Source organism: Rhinopithecus bieti, unplaced genomic scaffold, assembly GCF_001698545.2.
Source record: "Rhinopithecus bieti isolate Rb0 unplaced genomic scaffold, ASM169854v2 scaffold_20175, whole genome shotgun sequence".
NCBI classification, from domain to species: Eukaryota; Metazoa; Chordata; class Mammalia; order Primates; family Cercopithecidae; genus Rhinopithecus; species Rhinopithecus bieti.
In genome coordinates, this window is record NW_016809984.1 from 159,647 (window position 1) to 181,936 (window position 22,290).

General features: G+C 46.1%; 1 protein-coding gene across 5 annotated transcripts in view; it reads right to left on the bottom strand.

The window, feature by feature from the left end:
* The window catches only part of DENND2A (DENN domain containing 2A), a 131,413-nt gene that overhangs the window by 90,748 nt on the left and 18,375 nt on the right, over window positions 1-22,290 (bottom strand). For 4 of the 5 annotated variants that reach the window (XM_017891064.1, XM_017891063.1, XM_017891060.1 and 1 more), the window contains exon 2: window positions 1,073-2,213. In XM_017891064.1, coding sequence (XP_017746553.1) covers window positions 1,073-2,067 — 995 coding nt within the window. In that variant the 5' untranslated portion in view covers window positions 2,068-2,213. Of the gene's footprint in view, window positions 1-1,072; window positions 2,214-5,838; window positions 5,941-22,290 lie in introns of all 5 variants that reach the window. The other variant, XM_017891061.1, reaches the window with a different exon arrangement.

Sequence of the window (22,290 nt, forward strand, 5' to 3'; positions counted from 1 at the left end):
AAAAAAAAAAAAAAAAAAAAAAAAAAAAAAGAAAAGTCTCAGGTCTGGCCCTGGGTTGAGGTGGGGATAGGTTCGGGGTGTGCTCTGACAGACAGAAGGAAAAAAGAATGGAGCTCAGAGGAGCCAGAGAAACAGGACTTCCAGGGACGTGGGTGACCCAGAAGCCAAATGAAGGAAGTGTTTCAAGATGGAGCGAGTCAACAGGTGTTCCTCGAATACTGAGGGGGCCAATTAAGAAAAGAACAAAGAACTGGCAATTGGATTTAGCAAGATGGAGGTTACTGGTGGCCTTGGGACAGGGTAGTTTCAGGAGGAGGTTACCAAAGCTCAATGGAGTGGGTCAGGAGAAAATAGGAGGTGAAATGATGAAAGGGAGTATGACAACTGTCCTGAGGAGATTGCTCTAAACCTGGTCTCTAGATTAGTGGGTATCAAACCAAGTAGCATGTTACAGAAATGGACTAGAGATTAAGTTGCAAAATAGAAAAATTGTTTTCGAAGCACAGATTTTATTTTTAAGCATTAACATGCTTTATTATTTAATGTGTTATTTTAACATTGTAAAATATTCACAGTGCGTGCATCCATATGTATAAATGAGGAAACTGAGGCTTCAAGAGGTTAAATAACTTGTTTAAGCTCACATAGATAGACACTGATAGGGCCAGTGTAGACTCCAGGCAGTGTGTTTCTAAAGCCCATACCAAGAAAAATTCAAGCACTGGTAGTTAGCAGGGACTACCAGGTTGTAGACTGCCAGGGTTAACATGAGTCCTTCATTTAACTCTTGGTTACTGTCCCAATTCCAAGTCCTTATTACATCTAAAGGGTAATTTTTAAAAGCAAATACTCTTCTTTTTTGAGGACTGAGAACAAACACAAAATACATGCATCAGTTACCAAGTTTCCAGGTTAATTAACAAAGTATCTTAAGCTATGAACCATCTCTGGTCTACAAGATTCATCAGTTTAATAAAACAAATAATTCAGCTGAGAACAGACAGTTAGGATGGGACATAAACCACTGAGAGAGTCAGGTGGCAAAGCTCTGCCCCGCCACACCGGCACCTACCTGTGGTCTGCACTGGATTTCTGTCTCCCAGTCCACAGTCTTCTGTTCACAGAGGACGGCGGGGGAGAGGAGGGCAGAGGTGGGGGAGGTAGAGAGGGCAGAGGAGGCAGGTTTCTTTTCTCTTTCCTGAAGCCGATGCCAGGCTTCCCATCTTTGTCCCCTTCTCCAGCATGTTTGAACGTTCTCCGGGGTTTTGGCAGAGGGTTGATGAAGGGCTTTGTGGGGGAACCCTCCGAGCCCCTGTACACGTTCTCAAGGCTCCGGTCCCAGGGCCTTCTGCATGAACCTTTCCTGTCCTCCACAGCCTCGGAGGCAGGCTCCCTGCCTTCCAGGTCGGAGGGGTGGACCCTCTGGCTGACTTCGGAGCCACTCCCGCCTCCCAGGTTCTCAGGAAGGGTGGGCCCCGCCTCTGCCTTTTCAGGTGGGCAGTGTGGGGAGTAACAAGTTCCTGGCAGCTGAGGATCCAGCCCTGCTGACCCATCCTTCAAAGCCTGCTCGAGTTTCTTGACCTGCTTCAGCACTGAGAGGTGATCGTTCTGAAAGCGCAGCTTGCCAAGTCTTGGCTCTCGGCCTCGGCTCCAGCTAGGATCCACTTCCCGGTCTGGCTGGCTTAGGTCTTGCCCCGGCTCTGGGTCCTGTCCCACGACGTTCACTGCTCCTTTATTCCTCTCCTTCTCTGTGCTCTCTGTTCCTAGCCTCATTCCATTCTTAGCCTCTGTGACCTGAGTTCTCACCCCATCACTACTCCTCCTCTCCACCAGACAGGACGTCAGATAATCCCCCTGTGCATCTGCTCTCCTGCTGGGTGCAGGAGCAGCCACCTCTTTCTTCCCTTCCCATTCTGATATCTTGTCCTTTATGTTGAGGGACTTGTGCCAGGGTCCGGCTCTGGCAGATGAGCAAGGGTTCTGAGCGCCTCTGAGCTGCTTCTTCCCAGCCCTGCTGGCTTCCGCAGCTGGGTCACTGATGATCATATCCAAGCTGAACATATCCATTCTCGACTCTAGCGTGAGGTTGCGGAGCCCTTCCGGGGGGGGTCCTTCTGAAGCCCGACTCCTGATCAGTCTCTAGGAAAGGAATGGAGGACTTAAGCGGATGCCTTCGAGGGTCTTTCTCAGTCCTTGGACCTTCCACCTTGACCCTGCACAAGAAAGACAAACACCAGGTGAGTGATTCTTATTGTTCTTGGCTGGTCACAGAGATTTGCTAGAACTTAGATATAAATGTTATATGAAAGTCACAAACCACAAACATTGAAATCCCCATTTAAAAAAAAAAAATCACTTTGTGGGCAGGGTGCCGTGGCTCGCGCCTGTAATCCCAGCACTTTGGGAGGCTGAAGTGGGAGGATCACTTGATGCCAGGAGTTCAAAACCAGCCTGGGCAACATAACAAGACCCCCATCTCTACAAAATTTTTTTTTTTTTTTTTTTTTGAGACCGGAGTCTTGCTCTGTCCCCCGGGCTGGAGTGCAGTGGCCGGATCTTCAGCTGCAGCTGCAAGGCTCCGTCGCCAGGTTTACGGCCTATTCTCCTGGCCTCAGCGCTCCCCAGTATGCTGGGACTACAGCGCCCGCCACCTCGCCCGGCTAGTTTTTTGTATTTTTAGTAAGGGACGGGGTTTCATCCCCGTGTTAGCAAAAGGATGGTGCTCAATCCTCCTGACCTTGTGATCCAGCCCGTCTTCGGCCTCCCAAAGTGGGCTGGGATTCAGCAGGGCTGAGGCCCCCTGGCGGCCCGGCCTAGCAAAAATTTTTTTAAACCATCAATTTGTGTTTTTCTTGGGGAGACAGCATGGTGAAATGAAGGAGCAATCAGGTTTTGGAGTCGAATAGGCTTGGGTTTAAATCCTAATTCAGCCACGTGACCTTAGGCAAGTTGTTTAAATCCTCTAAACCTCAGTTTCCACCTCTGTAAAATGAAGATAATAATAATATGGGCCGGGCATTGTGGCTCACGCCTATAATCCCAGCACTTTGGGAGGCCCAGGCGGGTGGATCACGAGGTCAGGAGTTTGAGACCAGCCTGGCTAACACGGTGAAACCCCATCTCTACTAAAAATACGAAGATTAGCCGGGTGTGGTGGCAGGCCCTGTAATCCCAGCTACTCACTTAGGAGATTGAGGCAGGAGAATTGTTGGAACCTGGGAGGCAGAGATTGCAGTAAGCTGAGATTGTACCACTGCACTCCAGCCTGGGCGACAGAGACTGTCTCAAAAATAAAAATAGAAATAAAATAGGAGTAATTTCATGAGGTAAAAGATTACATACGCTGTTTTTCCTGCTTTTTGTATCCGCAGGCAGTTCTTTGCAATGACTATTTGAAAACTAAAACGACATCACAAGTCATGAAGTTTGTGCTACCCCTGAACTTGACAAATTGTCTGATTCAAGTGGGCAAAGCCACAGTGATTGGGTGCATCTGAACAGAACCTCCTCGGGAATGGAGCCTCACTAGAGTGAGCTCTCCATGAGCCTTGCCACCAGAACAGGGATTGTTCTGTTATTTTGGCCTCTTGTGGCCAAGTCTACACCCCTAGCACCCAGAACAATGCCCAGGAGAGTTGGTGGTCAATAAATATCTGGTGCATGAATGAATGCCTGAATAAAGAGGCAGATTCAGACTTCACACTTGGCCTAGAAATGCACTGTCTAATAGAGTGGCCACCAGCCACACATGACTATTTAACCTTAAATCCAATGAAATTCAAGCTTCAGTTCCTCAGTTACACCTGCCACATGTCAAGGACTCAGAAGCGCCATGTGGCTGATGGCTACTGTACTGGATGGGGAAGAAGAATATTTCCATCACTGAAGAAAGTTCTGGTCTAGATGTATATGTAATGATATATGCTTCCCAGTGTAATTTTAGGAGATTAGGTAAAGCCATGAAGATTTTAAAAATCATTTTGAAAGGAAAACATTTTTAGATTAGTCTAACAAAAATGAGAGTATTTGTGTTTTCCAATGCAAACATTCTTCCACCAGCAAAGGTTATGACTGGGCACAGTGACTTTAGATGTGCCGACACTAGCTAACACCTCATGGTGCCCATTTTCTGAATGTATAGATCTGACTGCATGGAAATTCAGAAACTCCAGTTAAGGTTCACCGTGAGAGATGAATAAGTAGCAACTTCATGCATCTTGTTACTATTCAGCTTTCTATTCTAAAGGTTGTTTGTGTAAAGACCTCTTCCTCAATGGAGACATTAGCACATAAATTACGCCACAGTTCTTGGTTGCACGGCATAAATTAGAAACTTGTGAAAATGCAAACACATTTTTTTGGCAAACACATTTTCCTATTTTAAATATAGCTATCAAGGCAGAATTCCTTATTTAAATAAACAATTAGGGTTCAAAACAGTGTGTTTACAAAGAGAAAATATTTTTAAATTGTTCCGTCACCACTGGGGACATTAGCATGGATTCAGATTTTAGTCAGAATCAGTGTGTTATTTCACTGAGGGTTCAAAAGGCAGAAGTGATAGTCCTTGCTCTCATGGTGCTAGAGGCAAGTTGAAGAGAGACAGACACACACATGAAAACCACAACAATTGGCCGGGCGCGGTGGCTCAAGCCTGTAATCTCAGCACTTTGGGAGGCCGAGATGGGCGGATCACGAGGTCAGGAGATCGAGACCATCCTGGCTAACACAGTGAAACCCCGTCTCTACTAAAAAATACAAAAAACTAGCCGGGCGAGGTGGCGGGCGCCTGTAGTCCCAGCTACTCGGGAGGCTGAGGCAGGAGAATGGCGTAAACCCGGGAGGCGGAGCTTGCAGTGAGCTGAGATCCGGCCACTGCAGTCCAGCCTGGGCGACAGAGCGAGACTCCGTCTCAAAAAAAAAAAGAAAGAAAGAAAACCACAACAATCCAGGTTAGTGCCTGCATGGGGATGACTGATGATCTACAACATGGTTATTAATGTCCTATGTGCTGTGAGGCACTATTGCCTAGTTAAATACATGGGCTTTGGAATTGAGGGACTTGAGTCTTGAATCCTAAGTTTTTCATCTTCCTTCTGCAGACTGAAACTTTATGAGTCAGAGGCCACATTTATGTTGTTTACTGTGTCTGGTGCATAGCAACTAGTCAACAAATATTTATTCAATGAATGAATGAATTCATGAGTTAACATGTAATATGCCCAAACTACAGCATACATTCCTAAATCTTGGTATCAACAAATGGAAACTATTATTATTGTAAGTATCATAGTTATTGTCTAAGAGCCCAAACACATGGAGTGACATCACAGTCATGGAAACTCTGTCTGAAAACTCGAGAGGAACAAACGATGGCTTGCTGAAAGCTCACACTGGATTTATAAAACTCATGCAACAGAGGCAAGGATGCCGCAACCGCCCTACGAGTCCCCAAGGACAGAGTTCCTGCTCCATGTGGTTGCCGGCCCAAGAGTTTCTAGAGTTCCTGTTTACAGGATTCTCCCACCCTGTAAGGGGTTCCAGCCTGGGGCGCAGAGCTGAGAACCCCTCAGTGGCTGCCAACTGCTTTGTGGAATGTGAGAGGATCAGAGAAAGGGCTCCATCTGGGGAGAAGGAAACAAGCACGCTGATATTAGATGGGAAAACTGACTGTGGACAGGTACAGCTGCAAAGACTTAGGGCTCAAACATAATTAAAACACCTGAACATCCTAGTAGTTAGAAAAATAAACCTGGAATTGGAATGCATCAAGGAAAGGTGGTAGGAGAGTAAGAAGCTGAGCCAGCGTCTACACTGTCGGGGGAGAAGTGTTCTTACTTGTCAGCCAATTGGCAGCTCAGGTTTTCAGTCTGGCTGTGGCTGCCCTTGGCCGGCCTGCACACTGTCATCATGTCAGCACCAAGGGGAGCTCCAGGTCGCCTAGGGGGACAGGGATGCACACCCAGTGAGCCATGACAGCAGGGCCTCCCTCAGAGGGGAGCAAATCTAGGCCCACACTCCAAACTATTTATCCCTGATAGGTTCCACCCAGGAGCAGGGGGTGGAAAGAACACACAATTTGGAATCCCCAGTCTAGCAGGTAGAGCAAGGGTGCAATCCCGAGGTCCACCCGGATTCAGAACTCATGCCACCCTCTTTGTATATATCTTTTTTGTTCATTTGTTTGTTTTTTTGAGACAGAGTCTGGCTCTGTTGCCCAGGCTAGAATGCAGTGGCGTGCTCTCGACTCACCACAACCTCCGCCTCCTGGGCTCAAGTGATTCTCATGCCTCAGCCTCTCCAGTAGCTGGGATTACAGGTGTGCACCACCACCCTTAGCTAATGTTTGTATTTTTAGCAGAGATGGTTTTTCACCTTGTTGGCCACGCTGATCTTGAACTCCTGGCCTCAAGTGATCTGCCCGCCTCAGCCTCCTTAAGTGCTGGGATTACAGGCGTGAGCCACTGTGCCTGGCCATCTTTGTATATATCTTTTAGCTAAGTTCACCAAAAATTTTAAGAATACATACAAACTTAGAAAGCAAAACATAAATAACAACAAGACCCAGTGCTTTTTCAGGCTCTCTAAGAACCACTGTGATGAGCTAATAGTCCCCAAAGAAGAAAGAAAGTAGTTGCCCTTTTATTTGACACAAGACATAAACCACACACCAAAGTGGAACTGTCTCCACAGGGATACTCTAGCCTTCTGCGAACCCTGACACTGGGTGTAAACCCACACTGCCCTTGTCTACAGAGCCCCGCATGGGGAGCCCCTCCCAGCTCCTCCAAACTGAGGAGGAAGAAACACCCAGTCACGAGGTCATCTGTCTGGTCTGAGGAACACCAGGAGATGATCTTGGCAAACCCAGGAATCCCACTGAGTTCCTTAAACCCCCCAAATAGCAAGGCCTGTGTGGACACCAAGGCAGCAGCCTCAGCTCAGAAGTAGCAGTTGAAGACTCTGGTGCCCGACCCCCATATAAACTGAAGTAACTGATTAAACTTCATTGCTTCATAGCAAGTCCTTCCAGAACTCTGTGGGAAGAAGTGTCTCCCAACACGAGCATAAATGGACATGGCTCAGGTGAAGGTGCTGGCAAGGTGAGGCCCATCAGAGAAGGCCAACAGGATGGGCCACGCAGTCCTTCTGTAAGGCATGAACACCAGCTAGCTGGTCGTCTCTAGTGGAGGGGAGCCACCTCCTTGACTACAGCTCAAGGCATATCAAGATACTGGGTATTCACATTACTTTTCCAGGGAAGCCCCCTCCCAACTCCTCCAGTTTCCAAGATTCCTAACCCTATTTCCCAGGATGGTTTCCCTGTTAGGTGATGGGATGGCTGCCTGATGTCCTGGCCTGGGCATCCTCTCCCTCCAGAGAAATCAAAGGGCAGAACTTCAAGACATGCAGGTAGCTTTTGAGAAGAAGGAGAGGAAGGGAGGAAAGCCAGAGAGGAAGAGAAAAAGAAAAGGAGAGTGCACCTGGGTAACAAATGAACAAGAGGGAGGCTGGGGAACCATGAGGTGAGGGAGCAAGGAAAGGAACAGACATGTCTGCCAACTGTGTGTGTGTGGGTGGACAGGAACATGGAGCTCTGGCCTGTCCATGGAGTTCAGCTGTCCCCCTACCCAACAACTCAGCACCAGACATTGTAGGGCTCGATCTATGTTGTAACCAAGCCTACTTCTTTAAAACAGCCAGGCCCCAGGGCTTGCCCATCCCATCATGCAGCATAGCGCTGAAAGGCCTTTCAGGGACAGGAAGGAACTCATTGTCCCTCTTACAAAGCTCTGCAGAGCTGAAAGCTTCTGGAGTCCCTCCCCTTGGCTGGGCCCACAGACACTACTCTTCTGTCCAGCATCTGGCAGAGGCCCCGGTGGACGTCAGGGAGAACAGCCCCTCCCCACCACTGCCACCACCCTCCATGCAGACCAAACCCACAAGAATCCAACCTTGTTCCATATGAGCCAGCAGCTCTCTTCCAAGCTGGCATCCCCTTTCACTGGCACTAGGACAAGGTGCCAGGCCGTGTGCAGGATGCACCAGAGGACTCAAAGATGAGTGAGACACAGTCTTTGCTGTCATCGACAGCACCAGGGCTGTGCCTGGGTCACAGTCAACTCTGTAACTCCTCCCATGCCCTCAAGAAAACAGTTTCCCTATAGTTCTCAGGAAGCACAGCTTTTCCAAAAGGAAAAAGGTCCACTGTGTCTAATGCACAGAGATGCATGTGTGAACCTGGAGGTCAAAGATCACAAAAAGCACTTAAACAACTTGGTACTTAAGTGAACTCACTTCCCATCAGGGAGTAATAACTTCCAGCATGAAAACCACGATCTCTAGAGAAACGGCTGATGCCGTATACTGAGAAGCAAGTGCAGGGGGCTTCAGAGGCTGGCACTGAGGGGCATAGAATCCCCTGCACACTCAGCAATCAATCCATCAGCATTTCCGAATTCACAAAATATTAAAAATGCTGCTATAAAAAATTGACCTTTCCCTTTTTGTCTCTGATGATTAGCAGTTGTTAACTGGCTGGGCACGGTAACTCACATCTGTAATTCCAGCACTTTTGGAGGTTGCAGTGGGCTGATCACTCGAGCTCAGGAGATTGAAACCAGCCTGGGCAACATGGCAAAACACCGTCTCTACAAAAACACAAAACTTAACCGGGTGTGGTGGTGCATGCCTGCAGTCCCAGCTACTTGGGAGGCTGAAGTGGGAGGATCTCTTGAGCCCAGCAGATGGAGGTTGCAGCGAGCTGAGACTGCACCACTACACTCCAGTCCAGGTGACAGAGTGAGACCCTGTGTCAAAAAAAAAAAAAACAAACAAACCAAAAACCATTAATTAAGTAACGAACCCAGCTGAATTTGCTAGTTGGGATGCTCTGTGACTTAAAATACCATGATAAACTTCATTATCACTTTACAGGTCTGGGATTGTGAGACAGAACTATTTTCCAAAGTGTGGTCTACCGGGGATTAGTTCCAGTCAACCTGGGAACCCTGTCAGACATGCAGATTCCTGGGCGCCTCTCCAATGTACCAAGACGTACCAAAGCCAACTGTCTGAGGGCTGCTCTGGAATCTGCATTTAAATATGGTAAATCAAAGGCCACAGAGGCCAATGTTCTGGCCTGGGCATCTCTCACTCCCAAGAAATCAAAGGGCTGGGCTTCAAGAGAGCTTGAGTTTTTACACAACCCAAGGTTCCTTATTTCTTTTTAGGCAATTTGGTCTTGTGATCCAAGTAGACTATATTCCAAGAGACATAATGGAATGATTGATAGTAATAACACATTTTCCCACTCAACTGCTTTCCATAAAAATAGAACTTTCTATTAACCAGATGGGCTTATTACTAATAATTTTAATTAGACTGGCTGTGCATGGTGGCTCATGCCTGTAATCTCAGCACTTTGGGAGGCCAAGGCGGGTGGATTACTTGTGGTCAGGAGTTTGAGACCAGCCTGGCCAACATGGGGAAATGCTGTCTCTATTAAAAATACAAAAATTAGGTGGGCATGGTGGTGGGCACTTGTAATCCCAGCTACTGGGGAGGCTGAGACAGAAGAATCACTTGAACCTGGGAGGTGGAGGTTGCAGTGAGCTGAGATCGCCCCACTGCACTCCAGCCTGGGCAACAAAGCGAGACTCTTTTTTGAGACTCTGTCTCAAAACAAACAAACAAAATTAGACTAAAAGTCATACAAAATTTTGAAGCTAGCTGATGACTACACAAGAGTTCATGTAATTTTTGTAGGCTTGAACATTTCTGTAAGTTTCAGAAACTAAGTCCTATAAGCTGAAGAAAAGTATCTAACATCTATAGCTGATGATGTTTATCAACCCAGTCCATAATCTAACCCTGTTGTTCCTCTTGCTAAAGTGAATACTGTAAAATCTTTTCTTGGCTCAAGAATTTTGTTTGGCCATTGACATGATGTTGACTGGAGGGTTCAGAAGTTAAGACGCTGGGTGGGACTGGTCTGAAGGCAGTGAGTCAACTCAGTTGATTATTCACAGTCAGTTACGCATCCAACTCCTTATTCTACTCTTCCCCTCTTCTCACTACTGCATTTGACTGGTATCTTTGTGGGGTTTTTTCAAGTATTCTTTTTTTCTTTTTTGAGACAGGGTCTTGCCCTGTCACCCAGGCTGGAGTATGAGCCTGATAGAAATGTCCTAAAATTTCATAGTGGTGGTAGTTGCACAATATGGTGAATACACCACAAGCCAGTGAACTGTACAGTTTAAGATGGTGAATGTTGGCTGGACGTGGTGGCTCACGTCTGTAATCCCAGCATTTTGGGAGGCAGAGGCAGGTGGATCACCTGAGGTCAGGAGTTCGAGACCAGCCTGACCAACATGGTGAAACCCTGTCTCTACTAAAATTACAAAAAATTAGCCGGGTGTTGTGGCACATGCCTGTAATCCCAGCTTCTTGGGAGGCTGAGGCAAGAGCATCACTTGAACCCGGGAGGAGGAGATTGCCATGAGCTAAGATTGCACCATTGCACTCCAGCCTGGATGACAGAGTGAAACTCCGTCTCAAGAAAGAAAAGGAAAAAAAAAAAGATGGTGAATGTTATGTGCATTCTATCTCAGTGGAAATAAATTATGTAAGTACAGTATATATTCCGTGAAAAAAATAAGATAAATGCACAGGGGAAGAGGTGGAGTGAGGAATAAAATCCACACAATTATAATTTCCCAGTGCCCTTTACTAATCTAAACTTGGTATGTCAGCTCTGAAGCATAAGTAAATATGTATTATATATAACTGGACACCAAAAGCGTAATATTTGTTATACTAATTTTTTTTTTTTTTGAGACAGAGTCTTGCTCTGTTGCCCAATCTGGAATGCAATGGCACAATCTCAGCTCACTGCAACCTCCACCTCCTGGGTTCAGTGATTCTCCTGCCTCAGCCTCCTTAGTTGCTAGAATTACGGGCATGTACTACCACACCTGGCTAATTTTTGTATTTTTGGTAGAGATAGGATTTCACCATATTGGCCAGGCTGGTCTCGAACTCCTGACCTCAAGTGATCCGCCCACCTCGGTCTCCCAAAGTGCTAGGATTATAGGCGTGAACCACCGCGTCCAGCCCTGTTAAACTAAATTTAAAAATAAGGTTTAGGGCCAGGCGCAGTGGTTCACACCTGTAATCCCAGCACTTTGGGAGGCTGAGGTGGGTGGATTACCTGAGGTCGGGAGTCCGAGACCACCCTTACCAACATGGAGAAATGCTGTCTCTACTAAAAATACAAAATTAGCCGGGTGGTGCACGCCTGTAATACCAGCTACTCAGGAGGCTGAGGCAGGAGAATGGCTCGAACCCAGGAGGCGGAGGTTGCAGTGAGCCGAGATCACGCCATTCACTCCAGCCTGGGCAACAAGGGTGAAACTCTGTCTCAAAAAAAAAAAAAAAAAGTTTAGCTGAGTACAGTGATGCAAGCCTGTAGTCCCTGCTACTGGAGAAGCTGAAGCAGGAGAACTGCTTGAGACTAGGAGTTTGAGGCTGCAGTGAGCTATAATGGCATCTGTGAATAGCCACTGCAGGCCAGGCATGGTGGCTCATGCCTGTAATCCTAGCACTTCGGGAGGCCAAGGCAGGCAGATCACTTGAGGTCAGGAGTTCAGCCTGGCTAACATGGTGAAGCCCCGTCTCTACTAAAAATAGAAAAATTAGCCGGACATGGTGGTGTGCGCCTGTAGTCCCAGCTACTTGGGAGGTGGAGGCAGGAGAATCACTTGAACCCAGGAGGTAGAGGTTGCAGCAAGCCGAGAGCGCACCATTGCACTCAAGCCTAGGTCAAAAAAAAAAAAAAAAAAAAGCAACTGCCCCCCAGCCTGGGCAACACAGCAAAACCCCATCTCCTAAAAAATAGTTTAGACTACTCTGCCTATGGGGTAGCCCTGCTTTGCTTATGGAGCAGCCGCCCTTAAAATTTAAAAAAAAGAAGAAAAAAAAACCCACCGCTTAGATTGTGAAACAAAAATAAAATATCAGGACCTCCAACTCACTATGCCAAAGGGAAAATAACAGCTTGGGAACTGAGTCACACACAAAAAAAACTGCCTTCCTTTTGTTCCCAAACAGATAGCTGTAATTTCACATGCTAACTTTATCTGGTATCAAATGTAGACCAACTGAGAGTTGGATGAATACACAACTGACTTTTCCCCATTCCCTTCGTTTCCCAGGGAAAACGTGGATTCACTGAGCACTAATCAGAGCCTCACCAGAATGTGACCACTTGCCTCACTGCCTACCCTTCTCCCCTTTTTTCTTTTCCTCCTTCCCCTCCTGCTCACTGTTCCACTTTTAAACACTGAGGTCCTCAAAACCTCTTTGGAAAAAGCACAGGAGACACAGATCTTTTTAATTTTTTATTTTTTGGGGACAGAATCGCTCTGTCACCCAGGCTCGAGTGCAGTGGCACGATCTTGGCTTACTTCGACCTCCGTCTCCTGGGCTCAAGTGATTCTTGTAACTCAGCCTCCTGAGCGGCCGGAATTAACAGGTATGCACCACCACATCCAGCTAATTTTTGTATTTTTAGTAGAGATGAGGTTTTGCCACCTTGCCTAAGCTGGTCTCGAATTCCTGGCCTCAAGTGATCCACCTGCCTTGGCCTTCCAAAGTGCTGGAATTACAGGTGTGAGCCACCGTGCCTGGCCAGGAGACAGGTTTTACTGGGACTTGTGTTTCTTTTTCCCAGGAGTCTCCTCAAGCTTGGCAAAATAAACCTCTAAATTGATTGAGATGCCTGTTATTTTTTGGTTTACAGGATTGTAAATGATTACATATTAATAAAATTACATTTTAAATAGTTTTTGTGTTGCAAATAAAGCCACCGGCTATTCAGCTTTAGTGATTCCAATATCTCTTAGTTTTATTAGCTTATGAAGAGCAGGCAAAAAATAGAGGGGAAACCATAGCAATTACAGGAGAACAAAAATTGTTGTTTTCTTGTCTGAGCATTCTTAGCAAACGTATCTGGAAATTATTTGTTTCCAAAAACAACTTGAGAAATAAAAGCACACAAACAATGTAATACAACTCTTGCTGTGTCTAACTACATAGTGCAGCTCATTCTGGAGTCTCGATGCTTCATTTTCCTCATTTTCTTTAAACAAAACTTTTTTTTTTTTTTTGAGATAGGGTATGTTGCCCAGGATGGAGTGCAGTGGTGCAATCACAGCTTCCTGTTGCCTCGACCTCCCTGGGCTCAGGTGATCTTCCTACCTCAGCTCCCCACTGCCCCAGGTAGCTGGGACTACAGGTGTGCACTACCATGCCTGACTAATTTCCATATTTTTTGTCGGGACAGGGTTTCACCATGTTGCCCAGGCTGGTCTCAAATTCCTGGCCTCAAGCACTCCTCCCACTTTGCCCTTCCAAAGTGTTGGGATTACAGGCGTAAGCCACTGCACCCAGCCAATGAAAAGGTTTTAAAAAATTTAAAGTGGGTTGCTCTAGGCCTATGCATAACTTTATTTATTTATCTGATTCGTTATATTTTCAGAAACAAACCAATATTTTCGCATTTGGAGGAAGATAGAAGATAGAAGAATCTGAAGCAGCTGAGGAGTAAGAGAAGCCAAAGGCAGTGTGCTGCCTCAGAACAACACCTGGGGACAAATTTGGTGAAACTACGGACTGCATCCTTCTTGGACCAAATGCTTAAACTACGCCCTGCACAAAAGCACCGCACATCAAGCCCTTAGAGCACCACACCAGATAGATGGAGGCAGTACCAAAGGTACAACTTCTCTGCTAACAACCTAAGTCTGCCCATTTCTAGGAGTTCTGCATTTTTTTTTTTCTTTTTTGAGATAGAGTCTCACTCTGTCACCCAGGCTGGAGTGCAGTGGCACAATCTTGGCTGACTGCAGTCTCGACCTTCCTGGTTCAAGTAATCCTCCTGCCTCAGCCCCTCAAGTAGCTGTGACTGAGGCAAGAGCGCGCCACCCTGTCCGGCTTTTTTGTTTGTTTGTTTTTTGTTTTTTTGTATTTTTTTTGTAGAGACAGGGTTTCGGGGTTTTGCCATGTTGGCCAGGCGGGTCTTGAACTCCTGAGCTCAAGTGATCCACACACCTTGGCCTCCCAAAGTGCTAGGATTACAGGTGTGAGCCACTGAACCCAGGCCTACATATCATTTTTCTTATGCTTAATGCATCCACCAACAAATAACTGGATAAACAAAAGTGTTCTATACATACAATGGAACAGTATTCAGCCATAAAAAGGAATGAAGTTGAGATACATGTTACAACATGGATGAACCCTGAAAACATTGTGGTAAGTGACAGAAGCCACTGACAAGAGATCACACATTGTGTAATTCAATTCTCAAGAAATTTCAGAATAGGCCAATCCTGGCCGGGCGTGGTGGCTCATGCCTGTAATCCCAGCACTTTGGGAGGCTAAGGTGAGCTCAGGAGTTCAAGACCTGCCTGGCCAAAAAGGTGAAACCCCACCTCTACTAAAAATATAAAAATTAGCCGGGTGTGGTGGCCGGTGCCTGTAATCTAAGCTAGAGGCTGAGGTGGGAGAATCACTTGAACCCAGGAGTGGAGGTTGCAGTGAGCCAAGATCACGCCACTGCACTCCAGCCTGGGCAACAGAACGAGACTCCGTCATGCACACACACACACACACACACACACACACACAATGGGCCAATCCAGACACAAAAAGTAGATTAGTGGTTGCCAGGGGCTAAGTGAGGCGGGGAAGTGAGAAGTGACTGCTAATAGGTATGAATTTTGGGGGCAGGATGATGGAAATGTTCTAAAATTATAGAGTGGTGGTTGTTGCACAACACAGTATACTAGAAACCACTAAATTGTATGCTTTAATGGAGTGAATTTTATGGTAAGTGAATTATATCCCAATAAAACCATTATTTAAAAAAAAAGAATCAGCAGGGACAGTTACTAAAAGTGAGGAGTCCCAGACCCACCCTAGACCAAACGAAGCCGACTGCCAGAGTAGGATGTAGGAATTTACATATGTAAGTTTCCCAGAGAGTTCACAGGCATAGTAGTAAGAGTTGCTGGTCTAGAGTTGAATCCTGGGGTTTATTTTCTTTTCTTTTCTTTTTTTTTTTTTTTGAGACGGAGTCTCGCTCTATCGCCCAGGCTGGAGTGCAGTGGCCGGATCTCAGCTCACTGCAAGCTCCGCCTCCCGGGTTTATGCCATTCTCCTGCCTCAGCCTCCAGAGTAGCTGGGACTACAGGCGCCCGCCACCTCGCCCGGCTAGTTTTTTGTATTTTTTAGTAGAGACGGGGTTTCACGGTGTTAGCCAGGATGGTCTCGATCTCCTGACCTCGTGATCCACCCGTCTCGGCCTCCCAAAGTGCTGGGATTACAGGCTTGAGCCACCGCGCCTGGCCCCTGGGGTTTATTTTCATGTCACTTGCATTGTCAGTCAGCATAAGAAATACTCTATTTTGCCCTCTCCTTTGTAAGGCAGTATATTTAATAATTAATTAATTAATTTTTTTTGAGACAAAGTCTTGCTCTGTCGCCCAGGCTGGAGTGCAGTGGTACCATCTCAGCTCACTGCAACCTCTGCCACCTGGGTTCAAGCGATTCTCGTGCCTCAGCCTCCTGAGTAGCTGGGATTCCTGGCGTGTGCCACCATGTCCAGCTAAGTTTTGCAGTTTTAGTAGAGATGGGGGGGCGGGGGGCGGTTTCACCATGTTGGCCAGAATGGTCTCGAACTCCCAACCTCAGGTGATCCGCCCGCCTTGGCCTCCCTAAATGCTGGGATTACAGGTGTGAGCCACTGCGTGCGGCCTGCAAGGCAGTATTTTACTCCAGTAAATACGTCTGTTTCAGAGCATCTTGGGAATCTGATGCAGGTGTTACCAGCACAAAGTGCATGCACCTTTTCCTCGAACCCAGATGCTGGTGCTTGGAGATGCTGCTCTGCTGGTTCTTCCCTCCATGGCCTTCAATATCAAGGCTCCCCTGTACTCTAAAGGAGGCCTCAGGACCAGGAGCATCACCGGAGTAATTTCAGGAATCTCTGTCATTATAAATACTCAGTCATTGACAATAATACTTTCTTTTAACAACTTGAAGGCCAGGTGCCGTGGCTCATGCCTATAATCCCAGCACTTTGGGAAGCCGAGGTGGGTGGATCACTTGAGGTCAGGAGTTCGAGACCACCTGGCCAACATGGTGAAACCCTGTCTCTACAAAAATACAAAAATTATCTGGGCGTTGTGGTAGGTGCCTGTAATCCCAGCTACTTGGGAGGCTGAGGGAGGAGAATTGCTTGAACCTGGGAGGCAGAGGTTGCAGTGAGTCGAGATCGCGCCACTACACTGCAGCCTGGGTGACAGAGCGAGACCTTGTTTCAAAAAAAAAACCAAAAAAACAAAAAACAAAAATCCAACTTGATCAGTATTTTCTTGACCAACACCTGTCAGTTTGTTTGACAAATGAAGTCACTGGGAATCTGTGGCTCGGGCAGCCTGAGACTGCAGACTGGACTGACCACACCCTGTGATGTACTGGATGCCAGAGGCAGCTAAAGATGCAGATCCTTCTCACTTTCATAAACCCAGGAAGGGTTTTTCACATCTGCAGAACATTCTAACATATAGAGATGCATTTGGCTACCTTAGTAGGATAGAAACACACTTTGGACTTGACAATATTTGCAAATCATGCTTTTTTACCATTCTCCAGAGGGTGAAAATAGAAGAAGTGCAATTTAGTGGCCACCTTGGATAGGAACACTAAATTACAGTGTGTAGAAAGTTTCAGTGGCAACAGTCCTCCAGAGTTAATGCTCGATAACTGCCAGGGTCACCTCTCTGATCAAGGCTAGTATGAGTTTGCCATAAATCATTAAAGCATGAGTTACAGAAGTTATGAAATATGCTAATACAGGTAAAGTATGGTTTAATAGTCTGAATTCAGATAAATGTATTTTTTGAATAAAAAAGTACACTTCCTTTTGTGTATTACAGATCACCAAACAGGGAGGAGTCAGGTTCCAACTTACTTCAACTTCCAAACATTTAAACTTGCTCTTCCTTTTCTCTGTTCTCAGGTAGGCCGGAAACCCAGCTGAGAAACCCTGTTTGTTTCTCATCTCTACAGAAATCAGTGTTAGTGTTCCTACCATTTTTTTGTGATGAAGAAACAGAGCCTCAGGGAGTTAGGTTACATGTCTAAGTTCATACAATAACTCACAAGTAAGGGGTCTATGTTTTGAATCCACGTCTAGTGCTCCTACGACAATATTCCCGTGGTCTCACATTACCTAATCTAGACTAGAACTAGACTCTAGCTCATTATTACGAATGTCTGTCCTGCTCACCTCTTCAAGATCAGCAACTGTTTTATACTTCTACACCATGCCACACTTCAGAAACATTTAATTGTGATGGCAGAAAGTTTTTTGGTATGTTTGGATCTGTTTTTTTACAGTTATATGATTATATATTTCTTTCTTTTTTTTTTCTTTTTTTGAAACGGAGTCTCATTCTGTCACCCAGGCTGGAAGGCCAGGCATGAGCCACAGCGCCTGGCCTTCAAGTTGTTAAAAGAAAGTATTATTGTCAATGACTGAGTATTTATAATGACAGAAATTCCTGAAATTACTCCTGCAATCTCGGCTTACTGCAAGCTCCGCCTCCTGGGTTCACACCATTCTCCTGCCTCAGCCTCCAGAGTAGCTAGGACTACAGATGCCCACCACCACACCCGGCTAGTTTTTTTGTATTTTTTAGTAGAGACGGGGTTTCACCGTGTTAGCCAGGATGGTCTCGATCTCCTGACTGCATGATCTGCCCGCCTCGGCCTCCCAAAGTGCTGGGATTACAGGCGTGAGCCACTGCGCCCGTTCTGATTATATATTTCTATACTTTGGGAATATATCCTAACACAATCCTACGGATGTAAAAAGTGTTTGCATAAATATTCATAGCTGTTACTTATAATACTGAAAAGTTAAAAGTTACTCAAAAGTTAAGCAATGTAATGGTAATGTAAACTATAATTTAGCTATTCAGTGTAATATAGCTATTCAATGGACTATTATAACGTAAATTAAATTATGTTTAAGAAGACTACGATTCTACAGAGACAGAAAGTAGGCTGGCGACTGCCAAGGCTAGCAGTGGGTGGGTGGGAGGAATAAGGAGTGACTGCTAACAGGTTTGCGTTTCTTTCCGAGGTGGCGAAAGTGTTCTAAAATTGATGGTGGTGAGGGGTTGCACAATTCCATGAATACACTAAAAACTCTGCACTTTACTTATGTATTTATTTTTTTGAGATGGAGTCTCACTCACTCTGTTGCCCAGGTTGGTGTGCAGTAGCGCAATCTCAGCTCACTGCAATCTCTGCCTTCCAGGTTCGAGAGATTCTCCTGCCTCGGCCTCCCGACTAGCTGGGACTGCAAGCGTACATCACCATGCCCAGCTAATTTTTGTATTTTTAGTAGAGACAGGGTTTCGCCAGGTTGGCCAGGCTGCTCTTGAACTCCTGACCTCAAGTGATCCGCTTGCCTCGGCCTCCCAAAGTGCTAGGATTACAGGTGTGAGCCACCATGCCCAGCCAAAACTGTACATTTTAAATGGGTACACATTAAACTATACACTTTAAATGGGTGAATTGTAAGGCATGTGAATTATATCTCAATCAAGTATCTCAATCAAGCTATTATTTAAAAAGAAAATTTTAGGCTGGGTGTAGTGACTCACACCTGTAACCCCAGCACTTTGGAAGGCCAAGGCTGGTGGATCACCTGAGGTCAGGAGTTCAAAACCAGCCTGGCCGACATAGTGAAACCCGTCTCTATTAAAAATACCAAAAAAATTAGGCGGGCATGGTGGTGGGTGCCTGTAGTCCCAGCTACTCAGGAGGCTGAGGCAAGAGAATCACTTGAACCCAGGAGGTGGAGGTTGCGTCAAGCCAAGATTGCAACACTGCACTCCAGCCTGAGCGACAGAGCAAGACTCTGTCTCAAAAAAATAAAAAAAGAAAATTTTAAACTGAAGCTAAAAAGAAAAAAGAAGACTTATTAAATGGAAAAAACGTTCATGTTGTAATGTTAGCCAAAAGAGACAGAATCCAAAAGCTTGTGTCCAAAATGAATGAAACAATGTTTAAAAGGGGCGGGGGAGGAGGAATTTATTACTATTCAAAACTGCACACAAAAGAAAATGACTGGAAGTAAATTTAATGAGGGAGTAACAGTAGTTGCCATTGGGTAAGAAACTTTGATTTTTTTTCCATTCTCTAATATCTATATTTTTAACAACAAAACCCAACCCCCCAGGTTTCCAAATTTTCTATAATGAGCATGTATTATAGTTGCTATTACAAATACAGCGGGGGAGGGAGGAATATAAGTGCTGCTGTTGTCTGTGGGTGTCTGGGTCGGCTCTGCGGCGCCCAGCAAGCCCCACAGCTGCCTTGCAGCCACGACCACAGCTGCAGGGCATCCAGCTCAGGTGAGTTCATCACTCCGCACCTGTTTTGCTTTGCCATTGTATCTCCTGAAGGGAAGGCTAAGTGATACTTTATTCTCATTAGCTCCTTTCCCCTAGAGACAACCAAGATTTAGATCCTGTTCTACCGTAACCACATCCCAGTACAGATGTTTCAATGGGTCCAGAGTGATTATGTGGAAACCAATGGCTAAAGGGACATACAGTCATCCCTTGGTATCCTCGGGGGATTGATTCCAGGATGTCACTCAGATACCAACATTCATGGATGCTAATGGCAAAGTATTTGGATATAACCTATGCACATCCTCCCATATTCTTAATTTAAAAATTATTATTATTATTATTTGAGATGGAGTCTCGCTCTGTCACTCAGGTTGGAGTGCAGTGGCGCGATCTCGGCTCACGGCAACCTCCACCTCCTGGCTTCAAGTGATTCTCCTGCCTCAGCCTCCCGAGTAGCTAGGATTACAGGCACACCCTGCCACACCCAGCTAATTTTTGTATTTCTAGTAGAGGCGGGGTTTCACCATGTTGGCCAGGATGGTCTCGATCTCCTGACCTCATGATCCGCCCACGTCGGCCTCCCAAAGTGCTGGGATTACAGGTATGAGCCACCACGCCCGGCTAAAAAAATTTTTTTAAGAGACAAGGTCTCGCTCTGTGGCTGGGCTGGAGTACAGTGGTGGCATCATGGCTCACTGCAGCCTCAACCTCCTAGGCTCAAGTGATCCTCCCACCTCAGCCTCCTGAGTAGCTGGGACTACACGTGTGAGCCACTAGGCTCAGCTTATTAAAAAAAAAAAATTTTGTAGCGACAGGGTCTTGCTATGTTGCCCAGACTGGTCTTGAACTCCTGGCCTCAAGCAACCCTGCCAGCTTGGCCTCCCAAAGTGCTGGGATTACAGATGTGAGCCACCACCAGGCCTGGCCCTTCCACATATTTAAATCATTTCTAGATTACTTATAATACCTAATACAACCTAAATGCTATGTAAATAGTTGCTATACGGTGTTGTTTAAGAAATAATGACAAGAGAAAAATAGTCTGTACATGTTCAGTACAAATGCAAACACCCTAGGCATAACTACATTGTACACATCTGCAACGTAACATGTTCTGGAATGTTTTTTTTCTGAGTATTTTCAGTCTGTGGTTGATTGAATCCTCAGATGCGGAACTCACAAATACAAAGGGCCTGTTATAGTCATGTAATTCATTCTTGCAATAGTTGTGCCTGCTTCTCTGAGGGAACAGAGTGACACCTGGGAGAAATGTAAAATAGATTAATTTGCCCTCTAACAGTTTCCATTCTCACACAGGAAATAAGATGCACACGAATGTCTCCAGTACACAACACAGTAACATAAGCAAAACACGTGAAAGTGAACGCCATTTGTGGAAGAGCAGCCCTGAGTTAGGCTTGAAGATTGGGCTGAATTTCGTTTGGGGTACGTGGCTGGGAGGCACAGATATTTGCATAATCTCAGAATGACTAATATTTAAGGAAGCACCAATCACTGAATGAAAAGCAACACTGTTTCCATAAGGAGGAGACGCCCAAACGATTTTTAGGATCTCTTTGCACGGGTCAAGCAACACACAAACCAAGGCAGAATCTGTGAACACAACGTAGACTTTCTGAAAGCTGTTGTCAAGATGATACCAGAAGCATAATGACCTTTAAATTTTTAAATTTTGGGCTGGGCGCGGTAGCTCATGCCTGTAATCCCAGCACTTTGGGAGGCCAAGATGGGCAGATCACTTGAAGCCAGGAGTTTGAGACCAGCCTGGCCAACACGGTGAAACCGTCTCTACTAAAAATACAAAAATTAACCAGGCGTGGTGGCACATGCCTGTAATCTCAGGTACTCAGCAGGCTGAGGCAAGAGAATCGCTTGAACCCGAGAGGCGGAGGTTCCAGTGAGCGAAGATTGTGCCGTTGCACTTCAGCCTGGGTGACACAGCGAGACTCCACTCAAAAAAAAAAAATTAATTTTGAAATAATTTCAAGTTTACAGAACAGTTGCAAGAATAGTACAGAAAATTTATATCCTCTTTATACAAATTCACCAAGTTTTCACATCCCCTCCTCCTCAGACTGCTAAAATGATCTTTTGGAGGCTCAGCTTAAATGAGTGCTATCCAGCCATCAGGAGCTTTCAGTGCTCATGAATATAAAAGAACACAGAATTTTACAACCCCAGCGTACTGAAGTAAGCATGCCCAGGTCCAAGAGATAATTCAACCCCCTGTCGCAGCCCCAACCATCCACCAACCCTCCAGGAGGGCACTGAATATTTTTTCCTTCTTTTTTGTGGAGATGGGGTCTTGCTATGTTGCCCAGGCTGGTCTAGAACTTCTGGACTCAAGGGATCTGCCCGCCTTGGCCTTCCAAAGTGCTGGAATTACAGGCATGAGCCATCACGCCAGGCCCCATGACTGTTTTTTTTTTTTTTTTTTTTTTTGAGACAGAGTCTTGCTCTGTCGCCCAGGCTGGAGTGCAGTGGCCGGATCTCGGCTCACTGCAAGCTCCGCCCCCGGGTTTGCGCCATTCTCCTGCCTCAGCCTCCCGAGTAGCTGGGACTACAGGCGCCTGCCACCTCGCCCAGCTAGTTTTTTTGTATTTTTTTAGTAGAGACGTGGTTTCACCGCGTTAGCCAGGATGGTCTCGATCTCCTGACCTCGTGATCCGCCCGTCTTGGCCTCCCAAAGTGCTGGGATTACAGGCTTGAGCCACCGCGCCCGGCCCCCATGACTGTTTTAAACACGAATCTGTATCCACATGCCTGGAGCTGA